General features: G+C 44.2%; 1 protein-coding gene across 3 annotated transcripts in view; it reads left to right on the top strand.

Moving 5' to 3' along the window:
• Nucleotides 1-21,960, top strand: part of LOC132868891 (multidrug resistance-associated protein 1-like) — an 84,518-nt gene that overhangs the window by 35,117 nt on the left and 27,441 nt on the right. Inside the window, exons 2-9 of one of the 3 annotated variants that reach the window (XM_060902156.1) lie at nt 5,395-5,571; nt 5,707-5,832; nt 6,559-6,696; nt 11,478-11,603; nt 17,531-17,595; nt 19,073-19,201; nt 20,583-20,789; nt 21,741-21,918. In XM_060902156.1, coding sequence (XP_060758139.1) covers nt 5,395-5,571; nt 5,707-5,832; nt 6,559-6,696; nt 11,478-11,603; nt 17,531-17,595; nt 19,073-19,201; nt 20,583-20,789; nt 21,741-21,918 — 1,146 coding nt within the window. Of the gene's footprint in view, nt 1-5,394; nt 5,572-5,706; nt 5,833-6,558; nt 6,697-11,477; nt 11,604-17,530; nt 17,596-19,072; nt 19,202-20,582; nt 20,790-21,740; nt 21,919-21,960 lie in introns of those variants that run through there. The other 2 variants (XM_060902157.1, XM_060902158.1) reach the window with 2 other exon arrangements.

The following is a 21,960-nucleotide window of genomic DNA, read 5'->3' as shown; positions in this document are numbered from 1 at the left end:
TGAATTCGAATCACAGACTTCCAATTTTATTAGTTTGTTTTTAATAGAACGATCAATGAATTTATCTCCACGTGGCCCTAAATTCTCTATTTTTTCCTGCTTCACCATGACCCAATTCATGCATCACATGGTGGGCTTTCCCCGTTCATGCAAGGCATTGTGGGATACAAATTTAAAACAGGTGAGAAAAATGGAGGACGTGAGTGTGCAAATGAAACGTGAAAGACTGACTACAGTAATGGAAAGCGAGAAGAAAAGACGTTATGTTATATATAAGGAAAGGAAACGCAGGACCAAACTAATAAATATTGGCACTCAGCGAGCACCTCGGTGTGATCAGCTGTTCGTTTAGCGACAGAATGATGGAACTGTCAGTGCACGCTCAAAGGGAAACCTGTAGATGGCAGTAATGCAACACTGTGGATGCCAGCTGCCGTAAAACCCAAAAGAAGAAGGTAAACCTGCACATGCGCACACGGACTTCCTCTGTCTGCTTGACTGCGTGAAGCGAGCGATTTCATGCACGTTATTTGCTTTAATCCCCTCAAATTAAATAACTTCCCAGCCACAGGATGGCCTGATATTTTAATATCTGATAAATGACCACATTTCAGACGGAACTAAATTTCACCAATTTTATGAAATTGAAAGGCAGTCTAGCTTTTAAAAACAAACATTTGATATTTTAGATTTTTCAAAGCATCTAGCATTTACCATGATGACGCTTCGCATACTATTGTCATTGTCTTAGCCAGCTTCATGACGGAGTCACCTGGATCGCTTTTCAATTAACAGGTGTGTCTCATCAAAAGTTAATTAGTGGACGAGCTTCTTGCCTTCTTAATGTATTTGAGATCAAACAGTAAATAATAAAAATACAGTAAATAGCCAATAACCATTGAATTAGAAGGCGTGTCCAAACATTTGACCGGTACTGTATATATACTCACTGGCCACTTTAATAGGAACGTGTTCTTGATTCTAAGATTCCTGTTCTTCACAGGAGTCGAACCCAAAGTGGTCTTCTGCTGTTGCATGCTAGGATGCTTTTCTGCTCATCATGGTTGTAAAGAGTGATTATACGAGTTACTATATCCTTCCTGGCAAAAAAAGCTCAAACCACCTCAAATCTGTCCATTTTCCTCTGACCTCTCTATCAACAAGGCATTTGTTTCCACCCACAGAACTGTCCCTCTCTCACTCAATGTTTTTTGTTTTTCACACCATTCTTTGTAAACTCTAGAGACTGTTCGATATATATTAAACATTCAATGAAACAAATGTTCAAACAAAAGACAAAATACAGTTACATCTGCAAAAATGGTTGATTCCTACATGTTGACATTTAATTGTCAGGTGATCACAGTGGCATTCCTCGTTCACTGTGTGGACATGTACTGGTTTGTTGGTTCGTTGTCTAGCTAATTTTGCTGCTTGTTGAATCTTGTGTCAGGATGTATGCGCTGGCAGAGTCTCGTCCAAGTCAGTGTCGTGTCACAGGAATACTTATTTTCACGTCTGTAATCTTGCCTTAAATCTTTTCTGTGTGTTGGTGGGTGGGTTCATGGAAATGCATTTTCTGCATTGTATCATGAACTAAAGTGGACCTGACTTGACATGAATCGACTCTCATGTTGCGCTCCAGTCAGAGAAAAGGAAACCTACATGCTTCAGCATGCCATCACACACATGACATGAACTTTGGATGTAAAAGTGTTGTCTTGATTTGGTACATTAGAAACTGAAGCTGAAAATATGAGACATCACTTGAATGCTTCGTCTTTGCCATCCCAATCCCAGCATGAAGAAAAGTACACTGTTCAGTAAATCAGCAAATCTTTTTGGATCAATTCCTGTTAAAAAGTGACCAATTAAAGAGCTTTGGATGAAATTGTACCATATGACTGACTGGATTTTCAGTGCAATACTTTACTGCTGTGATCCAATCCCAGTCTAAGGGCATCATGTATGCTAGGTTTGGATCTACTGACATTTGGGGGGGGGGCAAAAATTTCAGGCGCTGCAGACTGAAATACAGTATATGACTTGAATTTCAGTGCCTTACCACTTTCTCAGCAGCGGCTTTGCTCCAGCCTTCATCAACAATTGACTTCTGGATGTAATAAAATGATGCGCATGATAAATTTCAGATGATAATCAGTTTAACTCCATTGTAGAAAAGTCACAGTAACTAATCAACAGTTTTTTAGACAGTTCACACATTATATTTTCTGCATTTTTCACGTCGTGCATTTTTTTGGTATATTTTACATGATTCATTTATATTTGCATGCAGTTTTCTCACATCATTCATTTATTTCCACATGTAAATATTTTTCCACACATGTAGAGGATGTGGTTTTATTTTCTACATTATTTTTTTGACATGATTAATTAGTTTTCACATGTGATTTCTTCACGAGTCATTTATTAGCTCATCGGGCTGTAGGCCAGGCTGGATGAGCTTATGCGATCATGCAACGTCCATCATCGTCCGTCTACAATTTACAAAAATCGCTACTCTTCCTACAAGATTGATCAGATTTTGGTCAAATGCCTAAAGAATGTTCCCCAGGTTGGTGTGTATAAAAGTTGTCAAGATGGCAGTGTCACCTGTCATATTTATGATTTTATGGACATCTGAAATTTTTGGGTGACTCGTCACACCAGACACTACTCTTCATAAACTCTTGGGATGTTTTCACTGAAACTCACCCAGAAGACTCTAAAGACATATTCCAACAAGAATTGTTCACCAGGTGGCGCCACCTACCATGGATGGAGCTACACAGGGGTCACATGCAATTTCACAAAAATCGCTACTCCTCCCACAGGAGTGATCAGATTTTGATCAAACTCCTATGGAATGTTCCCCAGGTTGGTGTGTATAAAAATTGTCAAGATGATGGCACCACCTTTCATATTTAACATTTTATGGGCGTTTGAAAATCTGGGGGGACTCGTCACACCAAACACTACTGTTCATAAACTGCTCAGATGTTTTCACTGAAACTCACACAAAAGACTCTAAAAGACATGTATCAACAAGAGTTGTTCACCAGATGGTGCCACTTGGCATGGATGCGGCTAGACAGGGGTCACGTGCAATTTCACGTAAATTGCTGCTCCTCCTATAGGATTGATAGGATTTCAAACTCACACACAACAACAGTGGCTGGTATGAGCTACAGCCTCATTGAGGTGGGGTTTTTTTTTCACATGAACTCTTTGTCCACAACCACCGTCCAAGGTACTGCATGTTTGAAAGAGAAGGGAGGCCAGATTTGGTGAAAAGAACACTTTGCTAGTGATTAAGCAAGGGGGTGGAACTACTGTGCTTTGGAGTTGTGTGGCAGACAGTGGCATGGGAAATATCGCACAGGTCGATGGAAGAATGGATTCCAGTAAATATCAGCAAATCGTGGAAGAAAATGTGACGGTCAGTCATGAAACTGAAGACTGGATTCTATAACAAGACAGTGATCCAAATATAAATGACCAAGAGCTACTTGGTCATTTATTCATAAATGACCAAGAACCACTTGTGAAACACGAGCTAAAGTTTTTGACATGGCCCTTATGGTCCCCTGACCTGAACCTATTTGATATATCTTGGTATATCTTAACCATCTCTGGACTTATTTTGCAAAATAGTTGGATTGGAACACAGCCACACAGGTTTCAGCTTCTACAGTTTTGCTGACTCAGGCAGAAAACTGGTGAGAGTGCTAGATTACACAGCAAACACAAAATATGAGTTCAATCAGTGGCATCACACCAAGTGTAAAACCTCATGATATAACCTTTTAACCAACATGATGAAACATTTGGCCTTGACTGGGACACCTCTCTGTGCCAAAGTTGTGGCACTACAGTAGAGTCCAAAAGGCTGAGTGTGCTATGAAGGGGACTGTTTGTATTTCAACACTTATCAAACACTAATACAACGTTCTGTCTCAAATGCTTGTACAACTTATACAAATCTTATATGAGACTAAAGGGCTAAATGAAGAGTTAATGATAATGATAATTAATCCATCCACATTCACTGGATATGAGCAATCGCGTGCTCTGATTGGCTACTCTACTACTAGGCTATCAGCTCATATACCATGAGTAGAGAAAAACAAAATGACCAACCGAGGATGAAATGAAAACTCTACTTGAAAACAAAACCCCAAAAAATACAAAAAAAGGTGCAACAAAATATGGAATAAAAGTATTTGATGGTAAGAACGTCTCATCTCATCTCATTATCTCTAGCCGCTTTATCCTTCTACAGGGTCGCAGGCAAGCTGGAGCCTATCCCAGCTGACTACGGGCGAAAGGCGGGGTACACCCTGGACAAGTCGCCAGGTCATCACAGGGCTGACACATAGACACAGACAACCATTCACACCTACGGTCAATTTAGAGTCACCAGTTAACCTAACCTGCATGTCTTTGGACTGTGGGGGAAACCGGAGCACCCGGAGGAAACCCACGCGGACACGGGGAGAACATGCAAACTCCACACAGAAAGGCCCTCGCCGGACCCGGGGTTCGAACCCAGGACCTTCTTGCTGTGAGGCGACAGCGCTAACCACTACACCACCATGCCGCCCTGGTAAGAACGTACCTTTTTTATTTTTCAAGAACTGTCGCATTTTTCACAATTTGCTCCGTCATTTCGCCAGATTGTTTACATTCTAAGCAGAAGTTATTTTGTCAGACATTTTGTATGAAGTTTTTATTTATCGAATTTGCAAAAAAATAAAAATAAAAATGCTCCGTTTCTCAAAATCCAGTGAATGTGGATAGAATAAAATGATTATTCCACAAAATACATGAGCTGATAGCGTGGAGTTGACTACAAGCCATGTATGATGAAATTGAGTGGAATATAAATGAGGAACACAATTGATGGCGCATGATTTAACAGGAAAACAGTCAACAACAATGGGGTGTGATGAACCTTGGATTACTTTCTAACAATCTAATCGAATGAACTAATTTGTTTAACAATTGTTATCCATTTATAGTTACATTTAATGTTATGCAACATTTGTCAAACAAGATAACACTTGCATCAACTTCTGACCAATCAGAGTAGAGAAATCAACCATGTTGTGGTATAATAAAGGATATTGGGAGTTTATGCTGATGTTATGGACCAGATGTTATGAAAGAATATTCTACACTTGTATTACAGATATTATGGGTTAAGAAATTTATTTCAACTACCGTATATAATGTGTTTATTATGCTCATATTGTAAACGTCATTATTATTATTTTTTTTGTGTAGCCAAAAAGGACACTAAGAATTTCGTACTGTATGTCCATGCTCATAATGATTTATAACATGTTTGTGCAGAATGTGGGGTTATAGCGTCCTTTCTATGTTTGTATTCAGGACTGGAACGTGACTTGGTACACATTAAACCCGGACCTGACTCGGTGTTTTCAGCACACGGTTCTCGTCTGGTTCCCCTGTTTCTATCTGTGGGTTTGCAGTCCATTTTACCTCCTCTACCTCCGAAGCTTCCATCATGGCCACATCTTGTTCTCCAGACTCTGCTGCACCAAAACAGTGAGCAGAAAACCTAAGGAACAGCGATCATTAGCATCACTGTAGTAGAGAAGATATGCGTATCAGTTTGAACACGTGTGTGTGTGTGTGTGTGTGTGTGTGTGTGTGTGTGTGTGTCTGTCTGTCTGTGTGTAGGTCCTGGGTGTGTGCTTGGTGTTATTCAGTATTTTGGAGCTGCTCTATCTGCTCTTTGAGAGGAGAACAGAGATCCAGCACCACATGGTTTTCCTCCTGAGCCCCATCATTCGCAGCCTCACCATGGTAAAAAAAAATCTTTTCCAACTACTTTCAAACAGATAACATGGTGGACTGTAACTGATTACTCTAAACATGTGTACACTTATTTACTACACTTATTTTAAAAGAAAATGGTGGCATTGACTGCAATAATGTTATACAGTATTTCCCCAGACACACACATTTGTTATAACTGGACCATTTCACATAGACACTAGATTTGTCCCCAAGAACTTCTCCAGTCATCATAAAGGCCATCTTGTGCTCATCCCAGGACTCATATGACAATATCTTTTTCACATCTCTTCCTAAAGAGAGTGATGCAGATGCAGCGGCACTTTAGTTCTTTCAGCTTTCTACCTTCCTTATCTGTACACTCTACTCAAAGCTTCAACTTTCAGGTGAATATTGCTGGCAGTGGCATCATTTCGTAGATCGCTAACTACCTTTGACATCCCTGAAAAAGAAACTCGTTTGTTTTGGAGCCAACGTTGAAACCTGATTGTTTAACTTTTTTTTATTTATCAATAACAATGCCTGGCAGTGACATCAGCATAGCACACAACTGCAAACTTCTCTCAGGACTAATGAAAATACAGCACCAACCAACAAAATCATACCGTATCAATCAAGAAACACGTCACAATTATTCCATATGACTGAAACCAGTGGAAATGTTTGGTTTCTGAAATTTCTGTAACGTTAGCAGTTTGAGACTCACTCTGTGTGTGTGTGTGTGTGTGTGTTCAGGTCTTGGCAGTATGTATCATCCACCTGGAGAGAGTAACGGGTTGCCGCTCCTCACTTTTTCTTTTTCTCTATTGGATGCTTACAGTCATCTGTTCAATCTTTCCTCTCAGAGGAAACATCCGGAGCACCGTGGGAGAGGTAGAACTGTCTGTCTCTCTGTCTGTCTGTCTGTCTGAAATGACAAATATGAAATCTGTTAATCCTTCGACACTAAACCTATTTTCTTATTATGCTTTATAAATGTCTAAATGTCTGTTAAAAGTAATCACAGTTAAAATTCATTAGTCAGTTTAGATTCATTTTTAAGCCACTGATCAGGATGTGTTTATATTCGACTCCTCCTTTGTGTGTGTGTGTGTTTAGTAGTACAATCAGAGCTGTGTTTGAACAGCCTCAGTGCTCTCCCTGTCAGCACGTGCACGCACGCGCACACACACACACACACACACACGAGTACAATTGTCAGCTTGTTTATAGTTCTTCATCCCAAATATCCATGTGCACTAGGCAATTCTTTTTTTTTTTTTCACAAAACACTAATACACACTTTTAAGCAACACAGGCCCAATGTTTCTCTCATAAACCTGAAATCTATGTAAATCTAACATTATATTTCTTTTAAAAGGTAACACAGTGCTGTTTTCTCTTCATGAACACTTATTACTAAGCTCTGTTTCCATTTCTACTGATTTCAGTTCATAAAAATGATGAATCCTGTTTCAGAAACATTTGACCGTATTAGTGTAACAAATGTTATATAATATTTGGAATAAAATCAGTTCTTGGTTCTGCACTCAGACATGTAGACGTACGTGTGTGTGTGTAGATAATGTATGCACGTTTCATTTGGAATATATCACATATCTACAGCAATAAGTAAGTTAAGCACAGAGGCCACACCTCCTTCATTCAGGATGACAGAAACAGAGAGAGGTGCCACGCCTCCTCCACTAGGATTGACAGTGACAGAAGCTACGCCTCCTGCACTGGGACTGAATTTTTTTTAGATAGAAATAGCAAGAGGCCACGCCTCCTTCACATTGACTGAGAGGAACAGAAACAGAGGCCACGCCTCTTTCACAGTGACTGACAGGAAGAAAGACAGAGACCATGCCCCCTTCACAGTGACTGACAGGAATAGACAGAGGCCATGCCCCCTTCACAGTGGCTGACAGGAAGAGAGACAGAGACCATGCCCCCTTCACAGTGACTGACAGGAATAGACAGAGGCCATGCCCCCTTCACAGTGACTGACAGGAATACAGAGACCATGCCCCCTTCACAGTGACTGACAGGAATAGACAGAGGCCATGCCCCCTTCACAGTGACTGACAGGAATAGACAGAGGCCATGCCCCCTTCACAGTGACTGACAGGAATAGACAGAGGCCATGCCCCCTTCACAGTGACTGACAGGAATACAGAGACCATGTCCCCTTCACAGTGACTGACAGGAATAGACAGAGACCATGCCCCCTTCACAGTGACTGACAGGAATAGACAGAGGCCATGCCCCCTTCACAGTGACTGACAGGAATAGACAGAGGCCATGCCCCCTTCACAGTGACTGACAGGAATAGACAGAGACCATGCCCCCTTCACAGTGACTGACAGGAATAGACAGAGGCCATGCCCCCTTCACAGTGACTGACAGGAAGAAAGACAGACACCATGCCCCCTTCACAGTGGCTGACAGGTACAGACAGAGGCCATGTCCCCTTCACAGTGACTGACGGGAATAGATAGAGGCCATGCCCCCTTCACAGTGACTGACGGGAATAGACAGAGGCCATGCCCCCTTCACAGTGACTGACGGGAATAGACAGAGGCCATGCCCCCTTCACAGTGGCTGATGGGAATAGACAGAGGTCATGCCCCCTTCACAGTGGCTGACAGGAAGAGAGACAGAGGCCATGCCCCCTTCACAGTGGCTGACAGGAAGAGAGACAGAGGCCATGCCCCCTTCACAGTGGCTGACAGGAAGAGAGACAGAGGCCATGCCCCCTTCACAGTGGCTGACAGGAAGAGAGACAGAGACCATGCCCCCTTCACAGTGACTGCCGGGAATAGACAGAGGCCATGCCCCCTTCACAGTGACTGACGGGAATAGACAGAGGCCATGCCCCCTTCACAGTGACTGACGGGAATAGACAGAGGCCATGCCCCCTTCACAGTGACTGACGGGAATAGACAGAGGTCATGCCCCCTTCACAGTGGCTGACAGGAAGAGAGACAGAGGCCATGCCCCCTTCACAGTGACTGCCAGGAATAGACAGAGGCCATGCCCCCTTCACAGTGACTGACGGGAATAGACAGAGGCCATGCCCCCTTCACAGTGACTGATGGGAATAGACAGAGGCCATGCCCCCTTCACAGTGACTGACGGGAATAGACAGAGGCCATGCCCCCTTCACAGTGGCTGACGGGAATAGACAGAGGTCATGCCCCCTTCACAGTGGCTGACAGGAAGAGAGACAGAGGCCATGCCCCCTTCACAGTGGCTGACAGGAAGAGAGACAGAGGCCATGCCCCCTTCACAGTGGCTGACAGGAAGAGAGACAGAGACCATGCCCCCTTCACAGTGACTGACGGGAATAGACAGAGGCCATGCCCCCTTCACAGTGACTGATGGGAATAGACAGAGGCCATGCCCCCTTCACAGTGACTAACAGGAAGAGAGACAGAGACCATGCCCCCTTCACAGTGGCTGACAGGAAGAGAGACAGAGGCCATGCCCCCTTCACAGTGGCTGACAGGAAGAGAGACAGAGACCATGCCCCCTTCACAGTGACTGACGGGAATAGACAGAGGCCATGCCCCCTTCACAGTGGCTGACGGGAATAGACAGAGGTCATGCCCCCTTCACAGTGGCTGACGGGAATAGACAGAGGTCATGCCCCCTTCACAGTGGCTGACAGGAAGAGAGACAGAGGCCATGCCCCCTTCACAGTGGCTGACAGGAAGAGAGACAGAGGCCATGCCCCCTTCACAGTGGCTGACAAGAAGAGAGACAGAGACCATGCCCCCTTCCCAGTGACTGACAGGAAGAGAGACAGAGACCATGCCCCCTTCCCAGTGACTGACAGGAATAGACAGAGACCATGCCCCCTTCCCAGTGACTGACAGGAATAGACAGAGACCATGCCCCCTTCACAGTGACTGACAGGAATAGACAGAGACCATGCCCCCTTCACAGTGACTGACAGGAATAGACAGAGACGATGCCCCCTTCACAGTGACTGACAGGAATAGACAGAGGCCATGCCCCCTTCACAGTGACTGACAGGAATAGACAGAGGCCATGCCCCCTTCACAGTGACTGACAGGAATAGACAGAGGCCATGCCCCCTTCACAGTGACTGACAGGAATAGACAGAGGCCATGCCCCCTTCACAGTGACTGACAGGAATAGACAGAGGCCATGCCCCCTTCACAGTGACTGACAGGAATAGACAGAGGCCATGCCCCCTTCACAGTGACTGACAGGAAGACAGGCAGAGGCCACACCTTCTTCAAAGTTACTGATAGGAATAGAGACAAATGCCACATCTCCTTGATTGATAGAAATAGTGACAGAGGCCACACCTTCACAGTGACTAACAGGAAGAGAGACAGAGGCCACACCTCCCACACAGTGACTGACAGGAATAAAGACAGAGGCCATGCCTCCCTCACAGTGACTGCCAGGAATAGTGACAGAGGCCATGCCTCCTTCACAGTGACTGACAGGAAGAGAGACAGAGGCCATGCCTCCTTCACATTGAATGACAGGAATAGACAGAGGCCATGCCCCCTTCACAGTGACTGACAGGAAGAGAGACAGAGGCCATGCCTCCTTCACATTGACTGACAGGAATAGACAGAGGCCATGCCCCCTTCACAGTGACTGACAGGAAGAGAGACAGAGGCCACGCCTCCCTCACAGTGACTGCCAAAAATAGTGACAGAGGCCACGCCTCCTTCAGTAGGAATGAAAGAATTAAAAGAATAGGACAGGAATATAGGCAGAGGCCACGCCTCCATCACAGTGACTGGATGGGACAGAGGCCATGCCTTCTACACTGAACTGATAAGAATAGAGATAAAGGCCACGCCTCCTTCACCGAGATTGACAAGTACAGAGACAGAAGCCATGCCTCCTTCACCAAGCTTGAACAATGGTGTCGTGTTAGCACAGGCAATAAAAACTGTTAGCGCTGATGTTTAAGAATTTACTGCTTCAAACTTATTATTATTAGACAAACAGATGCCAGGACCGAAGTCTGCCATTATTACTATGTAACTCAGAGAATGTTTAAAAGAAAAGAAAACCCATTTTTAAAATACAGTTATGAAGATAGATTATGATATACACTAACAATTCATGTAAATAACGGAAAATGAGGAGCTCAAACAACTAAGATATCCATCTCCGAAAGCCCGTTTCTATAAAGAATGGACAATTTCATGGAGGCCACCATTGAAAATATTTTAACCAAACAGAAAACCTCCCTGATCATTTCTGGCAATGCTCTGACGTCATTTGGGCGCAAGACACAGAATCTCCGCATAGCGAGTAAGACTTGAAGCTGCCCCTGGCTGGAGATGATTTCATTAAGTTTATATGAAAAAAACCCCTGAAATTCCGTTTCTCTAACAAAAAAGTGGAGGGGGAAGATCATACTGATGTCACTGATAAACAGCGAGTGAAGAGTGAACAGCTGATGTACTACTATGTGACTGAATGGGGGGATGCAATGTTTCATGTTTATATCCCCAGTACAAGTAGTGCTGCTTACACACACACTGTGGATGTGCATGGTGATGGAGGAGACGAGTTATCTAGTACTGAGACGCCCCATGAGAGTCATAAACAGGATAGAATGTTCTGAACAGAGCTCTGTGTGTGTGTGTGTGTGTGTGTGTATATATGTTTTGCAGGTCTTCTCACACAGTGCGATGCAATTGGTGATATTTTTCTCCTGCTTTTCTCTGGCACTCACTCAGCTCATCCTCAGCTGTTTTGCTGATCAGCGACCACAAGCTCTGAAACCAGGTCATGTGACGGTACTGCAGAGTTCACCAACACCTACAATCCTTTCTTCTTCTTCTTTTGTGTCACGGGTGGTGAACTGAGGTGAAGTGAGGACCCAAGAGCAGACTCAGAAAACAGGCAGTGTAAAGAGAAAACTTCTTTAACAAAGTAGATGGCAGAAAGGCAAAGGTACAGTAGGGCTCAGGCAAAAATCAGTAGTCAAAAAACAGGCCAGGAGGTCAAAAACACAGAGGAGCAGGTAGACACGATCAGGGACAAAAAACAGGACAGAAAAATCTTCACAAAAACTGATGAACACAGGGACAAGGGAAATCCAGGCAGAGGGAGCAAAAGACACAATTCAAAAGAGCAGGCAGGCAAAAACAGGGACAAAAAAAACTGGACAGAAAAACTTGACAAAAACCAAGGAGAAATTCAAGCAGGGGGAATCAAGAAGACACAATACCAATGAGCTGTAGCGAGGCGAGGAAAGTCTACAAGAGACAGTCTGGTAAATGGAGTAGCTCCAAACAGTTCTTAAAAAGTCCTGGCTGATGGGAGAGGAGTGGTAGCAGGTGTGGGAGTGTTGCTTCAGGAAATGGCCTTCAGCAAGGCAAGACTGAATTCCTGTCCTGGATCCGGCCTGGGGCCAGCGTGGAAGTCCCACAGTCTAAGGCATGGATGGACTGGACCAGACTGTGACAGTACCCCACCTTCAATGGGTGCCTCCAGGCGCCTTAGAAAGTGCCTCAGGGTGTTGTTGGTGGAAGTCCGTGATGAGGGTGGGATCCATGATGAACCTGGCAGGGACCCAGCTCCTCTCCTCAGGACCATACCCCTCCCAATCAACCAGGTACTGGAGTCCTCTGCCTTAGCATTGTACCTTCAGCAACCTCCTGACCGTGAAGATCTCACCACCATCTATGAACCTGGGAGGAGGAGGGGGTTTGAAGGGTGGGGACAGGGAACTGGAGACAAGGGGTTTGACTTGGGAGACATGGAAAGTTGGGTGAATATGGCGCATGGTCACGGGCAGAGACAGACAGTCTTACAGAGCAGGGATTAATTACCTCGGAGACAGGGAAAGGTCCTCTGAACCTAGGAGGCAATTTGTGGGAGACCATCTTGAGGGGCAAGTGGCAAGTGGAGAGCATTACCTGCTGCCCCACCTGATAGATGGGAGCTGCCGAGCGGTGTTTGTCGGCTTGCTCTTTAAACATCTTGACAGAACGTAGGAGCTTTTTCCTGGTCAATGCCCATGTTTTTCTGCAGCAATGCACAAACATCTTGGCAGATGGCATGGCAACTACTACTTCTTGGATGGGGAAGAGTGGTGGCTGGTAACCCAGAGAGCACTGGAAGGGGGAAAGACCTGTAGCAGAGGTGGGTAAGGAGTTGTGAGCGTACTCTATCCAAGGAAGGGCCTTGCTCCAGGAGGCAGCGCCCTTGGACACCATGCACCTGAGAGCCACTTCCAGCTCCTGGTTGGCCCATTCCATCTGTCCACTGGTCTGAGGGTGAAAACCTGAAGACAGACTGCAAAAAGGACCAATGAGTTTACAGAAAGCCTTCCAGAATTGGGCAGAGAACTGGGGTCCATGGTCTTATACGACATCTGAGGGGAGTCCGTGTAGACAGAAAACATGGAGTATCAGCAATTTGGTGGTCTCCTTGGCGGTGGGAAGCTTGGGCAGAGGGATAAAATGAACAGCTTTAGAAAAACGGTCGACAACAGTGAGGATACAAGTATTGCCTACTAAATTGGGGAGTCCTGTGATGAAATCCAGGGCTGTGTGTGACCAGGACTGGTGGGGAACAGGAAGGGGTCTCAGCAGGCCGACAGGGGGTCTGTTAACAGTCTTGTTCCTGGCGCAGATGTCGCAAGCTGCCACAAACTTCTGGACATCCTCCTTGATGGATGGCCACCAAAAACATTGTCGGATGAGTGCCAGAGTCCGGGCTGCTCCTGGGTGGCACGCCGTTCTGGAACCATGGCCCCACTGCAACACCTATGCCCGCACAGAAACAAAAAGATGGTTAGGCGGTGCATTACTGGGCCCTGGGTCCTGCTCATGGGCCTTCTGGACCAGGGTTTCTACCTCTAACAGAGCAGCCCCCACCAGGCACCACAGAGGAAGGATGGTCTCAGGGGAGGTTGATTCCTCCTGGAGGGGAGAAAACATTCTGGACAAGGCATCAGGCTTACCATTCTTAGAGCCTGGGCGGAAGGAAAGTGTGAACTTGAAGCGAGAAAAGAAGAGACCATCAGGCCTGACGAGAATTGAGGCACTTGGCAGTCCTGAGGTATTCAAGGTTCTTGTGATCTGTCCATAGGATGAAGGGAAGGTCTGACCCCTCCAATCAATGTCTCCATTCTTCCAAGGCCAGTTTAATGGCCAACAGTTCCCTATCGCCAACGTCATAGTTTCTCTCAGAGGGGGAAAGCCGACTAGAGAAGAAGGAGCAAGGATGAAGCTTGTTGTCACTAGCCGATCTTTGGGACAATATGGCCCCCACCCCTGACTCTGAAGCATCGACCTCAACCACAAACTGCCGGGACGGATCTGGAATGGTGAGTATAGGTGCTGACGTGAACCTTCGTTTAAGCTCGGAGAACACCTTCTTGGCCCCTTCCTCCCAGCTGAAAGGGACCTTGGTGGAAGTTAGAGCCATGAGGGGCCCAGCCACTGTACTAAAGTTCCTGATGAATCGCCTGTAGAAATTCACAAACCCAAGAAACCGCGGGAGTTCTTGCCGAGAGGACAGGGTGGGCCAGTCAACAATTGCCTTGAGTTTCAGGGGGTCCATCTGAATCTGTGCGGGGGAGATAATGGAACCCAGAAAGGAGACAGAACTTCTATGGAACTCTCATTTCTCGGCCTTAAAGAGTTTATTTTCCAGGAGTTGCTGAAGGACCTACCTGACGTGGATGCGGTGTTCATCAAGAGAGCGGGAAAAAAAATCAATATATCGTCCAGATAAACAAAACCAAAAACATTAAGGTAGTCCTTCAGGACATCATTAACGAGGGCCTGGAAAACCCTGGGAGTATTAGTCAGGCCGAACGGAACCACGAGATATTCATAGTGGCCCATGGGGGTGTTAAATGCTGTCTTCCATTTGTCCCCTTCCCTGATCCTCACGAGGTGGTAAGCATTATGCAGGTCTAGCTTGGTGAAAGTCTGGGCTCCCTGGAGTAACTCAAACACCATAGACATGAGAGATAGGGGGTAATGGTTCTTGATGATAATGATGTCATTTAGCCCATGGTAATCAATGCAAGGATGCAAGGATTTGTCCTTCTCCACAAAAAAAAGAATCTTGCCCCTGCAGGAGAAGAGGAGGGATGAATAATTCCAGCTGCTAAGGACTCGGTGATGTATTTATCCATGGCTTGCCTTTCAGAAGGAGAGAGAGAGAGAGAGAGAGAGAGAGAGAGAGAGAGAGAGTAAAGTCACCCCTTAGGTGGTGCAGTCACAGGGAGAAGGTCAATTCCACAGTAGGGCCTATGGGGAGGAAGGGAAACAGCTTGAGACTTGCTGAACACAGGTTTTAAGTCATTATACTTGGGAGGCACATTAGAGAGGTCAGGATATTCACCAATGGTGGGGTGGAGCAGCTCGGCGTGAAAGAGGGCAGATCTCAGCCATGATGATAAACAGAATTGACTCCATCCTAAAATGGTGTTGTTAGTCCAGTTGATATGGGGGTTACATAGAGTTAGCCAGGGCAGACCAAGAACTACAGTATGGGCACATGGGGATTACTCATGACAAAAAAAACTGGATGGATTCAGAGTGGTTGCCAGAAATTCTTAAGGTGACCAGGGCTGTTCTATGGGTGATGGTGGTCAGACCAGTACCGTTAAGGGTCAGGACAGTGAGGGATGGGTTCAGAGCCAGTAGTGGAATCCCCAGGCACTTGGCAGTGGTCGAGCAGCTCAGGTTTCTGTCAGCCCCTGAATCAATGAGTGCCTGGAGGTCCTGGGGCTGATTGCCATGGATAATGACCACTGGAAGTAGCAGTCGATCTGTAGGGGGCTGATTCTGGACATTGCCCACCAGGATCCCTAAACTCACTGGTGGGCTCTTCCTTTTAAAAAGGGCAAGATTGGCAGAAATGCCCCAGCTGTCTGCAATAAAAACATGCCCTCATATCCCGACGGCACTGTCATTCCTCTGGTGAGATGCGGACTTGGTCTACCTGCATTGGCTCAGCGGAAGGAACGGGAGGCTGAGGGGGAGCAAGACTAGTCAGAGTTCTCTCTTTCACCCACTGCCTGATCCGGGAGTCAATATGACTGGCAAGGTCCATGAGACCGGGGAGATCAGGTGGCAGTTCTCGTGAGACCAGCTCATCCTTGATGGAGTCTGACAGCCCATTCAAAAATGTATCAAACAAGGCACTCTCATTCCAGCCACAAGATGCCGCCAAAGTGCAAAACTCAATCGCATAGTCGAAAGAGGACCGGGCACCCTGCCGCAGCCCCATGATTTCTCTTGCTGCCTCTCTGCCAGACAGAGAGCAATCAAAGGTTCGCCTCTTCTCCTCTGTGAAATCCTTGAAGCTGGTGAAGCATGGTGCATTGGCGTCCCACATAGCTGTTCCCCACTCCCTAGCTTTGTCAGTGAGGAGAGTAATGGTGTAGGCCACTCAGGAATGCTCTGTAGGGAAGGCCAGTGGTTGAAGCTCAAGGGTTAGTGAACATTGAGATAAAAACGATCTGCAGGTACCTGGTTCTCCATCGTATGGCTGTGGGGCGGGAAGTCTCGGCTCTCTGAAGAGGGCTGGAGCAGGGGCTGGAGGAGCGGTAGGTGGAGGGGGTTGTGTAGGAGCAGACATTACTTGAAGCAGTTGTAGCTGAGTGGAAAGAATATTGAGAGTGTCAGAGATGGTGACAAGGTTTTGATTCACCTGTTGGATGTCCTGTTGGTGGGTCCCAAGGAGAGCTCCCGGTTTCTGCGCCGCTGCTCTTAGCTGGGCGAAATCTGCTGGGTCCATGTTGGCCAGACTGTGCTGTCGCTGTCACAGGTGGCGAGCTGAGGTGAAGTGAGGACCCAAGAGCAGACTCAGAAAACAGGCAGTGTAAAGAGAAAACTTCTTTAACGAAGTAGATGGCAGAAAGGCAAAGGTACAGTAGGGCTCAGGCAAAAATCAGTAGTCAAAAAACAGGCCAGGAGGTCAGAAACGCAGAGGAGCAGGTAGACACGATCAGGAACAAAAAACAGGACAGAAAAATCTTCACAAAAACTGATGAACACAGGGACAAGGGAAATCCAGGCAGAGGGAGCAAAAGACACAATCCAAAAGAACAGGCAGGCAAAAACAGGGACAAAAAAAAAAAACTGGACAGAAAAACTTGACAAAAAAACAAGGAGAAATTCAAGCAGGGGGAATCAAGAAGACACAATACCAATGAGCTGTAGTGAGGCGAGGAAATTCTACAAGAGACAGTCTGGTAAATGGAGTAGCTCCAAACAGTTCTTAAAAAGCCCTGGCTGATGGGAGAGGAGTGGTAGCAGATGTGGGAGTGCCGCTTCAGGAAATGGCCTTTAGCAAGGCAGGACTGAATTCCTGTCCTAGATCTGGCCTGGAAGTCCCACAATCTAAGGCATGGATGGACTGGACCAGACTGTGACACTTTTGGCTCTTCCCGTTAGGAGTCTCCACAGTGAATAATGTCCCTCCGTCTCCTCCTCTCCTCCGTATCTTCTTCTGTCACACCAACCGTCCTCATGTCCTCCTTCACCACATCCAGAAATCTCATCTTTTCTCTTCATCTTTTCCTTCTACCTGGAAACTCCATCTCCAGAGTTCTTTTCCCAATATTCCCTCATTTCTGTCTGAGTAAACATAATACAGTATGTCGTGTCTTCAGATGTTCTTTATTGTTTTGTTTTTCTCTGCTGTGATCTGGACACAGTTATCCGTTTAAGTTACTAACTCATTGTTTCTCCAGCAGAACCCATGTCCAGTGGAAGACGCTTCTTTTCTCTCTAAAATGCTGTTCTGGTGGTTCAGTGGGTGAGATTTATATATTTTCTTGGTGTTTGTAATAAGATTTATACATATGAGGAGACGAGAAACGTCATCACTATCTGTAATTATTAGAAGTGCTCTTAGGTCTGTGAAATAATACAAATATTATTATTAATAATGGTGATGATAAAAAAAATGCTTTTTATTCCCAAAACAGTCCAAAAGTGTATGATTACATAAATGCAAAATTAACGAAAGAAAGAAAGAGGTACTGTGGAGAAGAATAGATAACATTAATACCAATTGGAAAAAATGACAATTACTTTAATTTTTTAAATGTTTATCACATCATTATTGTTTTGTTATTATATAAGAAACAGAAATAATAATATTTGACATAAAATCAGCTGATTTCCAAACCCCATGGAAACGTTTTTAAAAATAAGATAGCTATATTAAGGCAGCTTATTTATTTATTTGTTTGTTTGTTTCTTTGTTACTTTTCTAAGGTGTTACTGTAATCAATAAGTATTTAATATTTTATGTAAAATTTTGAGACTATAACAAAAATACGGTGCAACAGAGAGAAAAACTCTCACCTGAACTAGCTTTACAATTCTGTTAATAAGTCTAATAAAGACAAATTTATATTTTTATTTTCATAAGATGAGAAAAAATTCAAAGTGCTCAGGAATTGATGAAAATAGAGATAAAAAATAAAAATTAAAAAATTGAAGGTGCTCTTTGGTATAGGGAATGCAAAAACCTTTGAAAAAAAGAAGGAATCCAAGGCACTCTTTGTATCCAACTATATTAAAAAAGCCTTTATTTTAGATGGCTATTTCATACAGAAAACATGAGCTGAGCAGCAACCCACGCAATTATTTTTTTTGTATAAAAAAATATTGACATTTATAAAATATTTTGAGACAATTAAATTTTCTGTACATTTCAAAAAGATGTGCAATTCAACACAGAATATCTCCATCCATCCATCCATCCATCCATCCATCATCTATAGCCGCTTATCCTGTTCAGGGTTGCGGGCGAGCTGGAGCCTATCCCAACTGACTATGGGTGAGAGGCGGGGTTCACCCTGGACAAGTTGCCAGATCATCGCAGGGCTGATACACAGAGACAAACAACCATTCACACTCACATTCACACCTACGGTCAATTTAGAGTCACCAGTTAACCTAACCTGCATGTCTTTGGACTGTGGGGGAAACCGGAGCACCCGGAGGAAACCCACGCGGACACGGGGAGAACATGCAAACTCCGCACAGAAAGGCCCTCGCCGGTCACTGGGCTCGAACCCAGGACCTTCTTGCTGTGAGGCGACAGTGCTAACCACTACACCACCATGCTGCCCCACAGAATATCTGTAATCCATTAATCTCTGTAATTAATATTCATATAACAAGGCGAGGGATTAAACTTTTAATTATTATAACAATAATAACAATAAAGTTGAATGTAAAATGTTAATCCAGTGTAATGAAGTGCGTGAATGTTTTCTCAGGCTGGTTGTGAGGGGTTATCGCTCACCTTTAACAGCTGAAGATCTCTGGCCTCTACGAGAAGAGGATACGTCTGAAAAAATCATCAGTGACCTGGAGAGAGAGTGGAACACACAGTGTGCTGAATTACAGTAAGATCTCGTTCCTTCAGTGATTCAGTGATGAAAAATCTACAGGAGGAGAGACATTTTGGAACTTTCAGCACTGCTAAATTAATATGGTATATGTACATTTTTAACCTTGTGTTGATTTCAGAAAACCCAAAATAAATTTAAACTTGTGCACCAAATTTTTTTGGATTTTCTATTAAAGCAAGACATCCTTTCAATTTCATAAAATCATCAAAATTTAGTTCCCTCTGAAATGTGGTCATTGTGATACATGTTTATTTCTGCAATATCTCAAAAAATATCAGGCCATTCTGTGGCTGGGAAGTTATTTAATTTGAGGGGATTAAAGTAAATAATGTGCATGAAATGAAATTGCTCGCTTCATGAAGTCAAGCAGACAGAGGAAGTCCGTGTGCACATGCGCAGGTTTACCTTCTTTTTCTTCCTCTTTTGGGTTTTACGGCAGCTGGCATCCACAGTGTTGCATTACTGCCATCTACAGGTTTACCTTTGAGCGTGCACTGATAGTTCCATCATTCTGTCGCTAAACGAACAGCTGATCACACTGATGTGCTCGCTGACCGCTGAGATTTATTAGTTTGGTCCTGCGTTTCCTTTCCTTTGTATATAACATAACGTCTTTTATTCTCGCTTTCTTTCCATTACTGTAGTTGGTCTTTCACATTTCATTTGCACACTCACGTCCTCCATTTTTCTCTCCTGTTTCAAATTTGTATCCCACAATGCCTTGTGTGAACGGGGAAAGCCCACCACATGATGCATGACGTAGTATCTTGTATTGGGTCATGGTGAAGCAGGAAAAAAATAGCGGAGAATTTAGGGCCACGTGGAGATAAATTCATTAATTTTTCTATTTTTAAAAAAAACCTCAAAATTGGAAGTCTGTGATTCTAATTCAGTAGCTTTCGGTCTGCTAAACAAAAATAATTGGGTGTCGGGGAAAATTCTTTTTATGACCTACACTTGAAAAATCTGAAAGGCAGTCTACCTTTAAAGATGTATGTTGTATAATCATTCTGCCTCAGAAATCACTGAAAGCCCAATATACATGCAATAATAAAATTAAGCACTATTTCACAAGCAAGAGTGCAGTTCCATAGACAAGGAATGAATTTATATCAAGGAAGCAATACTTCGGACACAACATGGCCAAACGTTCCATTTCTAACAGAAACAGATCCTGAAGAACCCACACTCATGTAGCTGCCCATTGGCTAGCTAACTCACACTGATTTGTCCATTCATGTTAAGGATGATTCTGGAAAAATTGGCTTCTTTTCTTCCTTTTCATCTTTATCTGGACCGGAGCCAACTGCCTAATTTTATATTTAGTATAACATAAAAACATAATGTAACCTGCCTGTTTTTTCTCTATACTCAGGCAGGAGCGGAGTGTAAACATATCTCGAACCCTGAGCTTCAGGATCACAGAGCAGAAGCAACTCCTGCAGAAACTGCGTCAGGAGCAGAGCGCCGGTTTCCTCCTACTGCGCACGCTGGCCAAAACATTCGGCCTGTACTTCCTGTCAGGAACACTCTGCCTCCTCATCCAAGACGCCTTCATGTTCTCCATCCCTCAGCTGCTCAGGTCAGGCAGAGTGGAGCAAATTTCACTGTATTATTATTGTATTAAATCAAAATGCAAATGATAAAATAAACTAAAATGAAAAGAATTACTGTATATAAGATCTTACAAAATAAAAATGAATTAAACGAACATGTCCAATCATAAAATAGTTAAAATGTGCACATTGTGTAAACTGTGCTTAAAGTGCCATTCCACCATTGGATGTATTCTTTGGCATAAAATACAATATATTTTATGACAACATGACTAGACAGAGAAATCTTTTAGCTTCAAAATGATATATCAAACATAATTTTTTGACAATGACAAGTATATTAATTTTGCGACCAAAGTCACCTACCCTTTTAATTTCTGTGGGGTAGTGAAACGTGATGTCATCGGCAGGTTCCCCTTCTTGTGTACCATGTGTCGGTCTATTTTTAGACCAGGAAACCCCCAAAGTGAGAGAGTCATTTCTCCTCGTATATGGGGGCCAAAAAAATTGAGAAAAATTTTGAGTTAATCTTTCAGTTAGCTAGATTTATTGGTATTATTTTTATCGCGTTCTATCCGCCATTGCTGATAATATGTGCCACGTCACACGTCACGTGGTACACAAGAAGAGGAACCTGCCGATGACATCACGCGCGGAAATTAAAAGGGTAGGTGACTTTGGTCGCAAAATTAATATACTTGTCGTTGTCAAAAAATTATGTTTGATATATCATTTTGAAGCTAAAAGATTTCTCTATCTAGTGATACCATTTATATATGTTGTCAAAATATATTGTATTTTATGCCAAAGAATACATCCAATGGTGGAATGGCACTTTAAGAAAAATAAAAGCACTTAGCAATGATGTTCATCATTGAAGTTTATGCTGAGAACATTTTTTTGAGGTGAATATCACTCAACAGAAGGATCCGTGTTTGCTTTGTGCAGTGTGATTGCATTTTACTGTCCTCCCTCAGTCTGCTGCTGGACGTGGTGAGAGATGAGGACGCCCCCTTGTGGAAGGGGTATCTATTCGCCTTCTCGTTGTTCCTACTGTCGTGCCTGCAGTCGCTCTGTAATCATCAGTACATGTACAGCTGCTTCACTGTGGGCATGAGGGTCAAAACCGCCATCATGGGTCTCATCTATCGGAAGGTAGTGTTTTATTCATCATGTCCACCATTTCTGTGCTGAAGC

Source organism: Neoarius graeffei, chromosome 20, assembly GCF_027579695.1.
Source record: "Neoarius graeffei isolate fNeoGra1 chromosome 20, fNeoGra1.pri, whole genome shotgun sequence".
Lineage (NCBI taxonomy): Eukaryota > Metazoa > Chordata > Actinopteri > Siluriformes > Ariidae > Neoarius > Neoarius graeffei.
The sequence above is the reverse complement of the archived record's forward strand: the minus strand, read 5'-3'. Positions and strand labels throughout refer to the sequence as shown.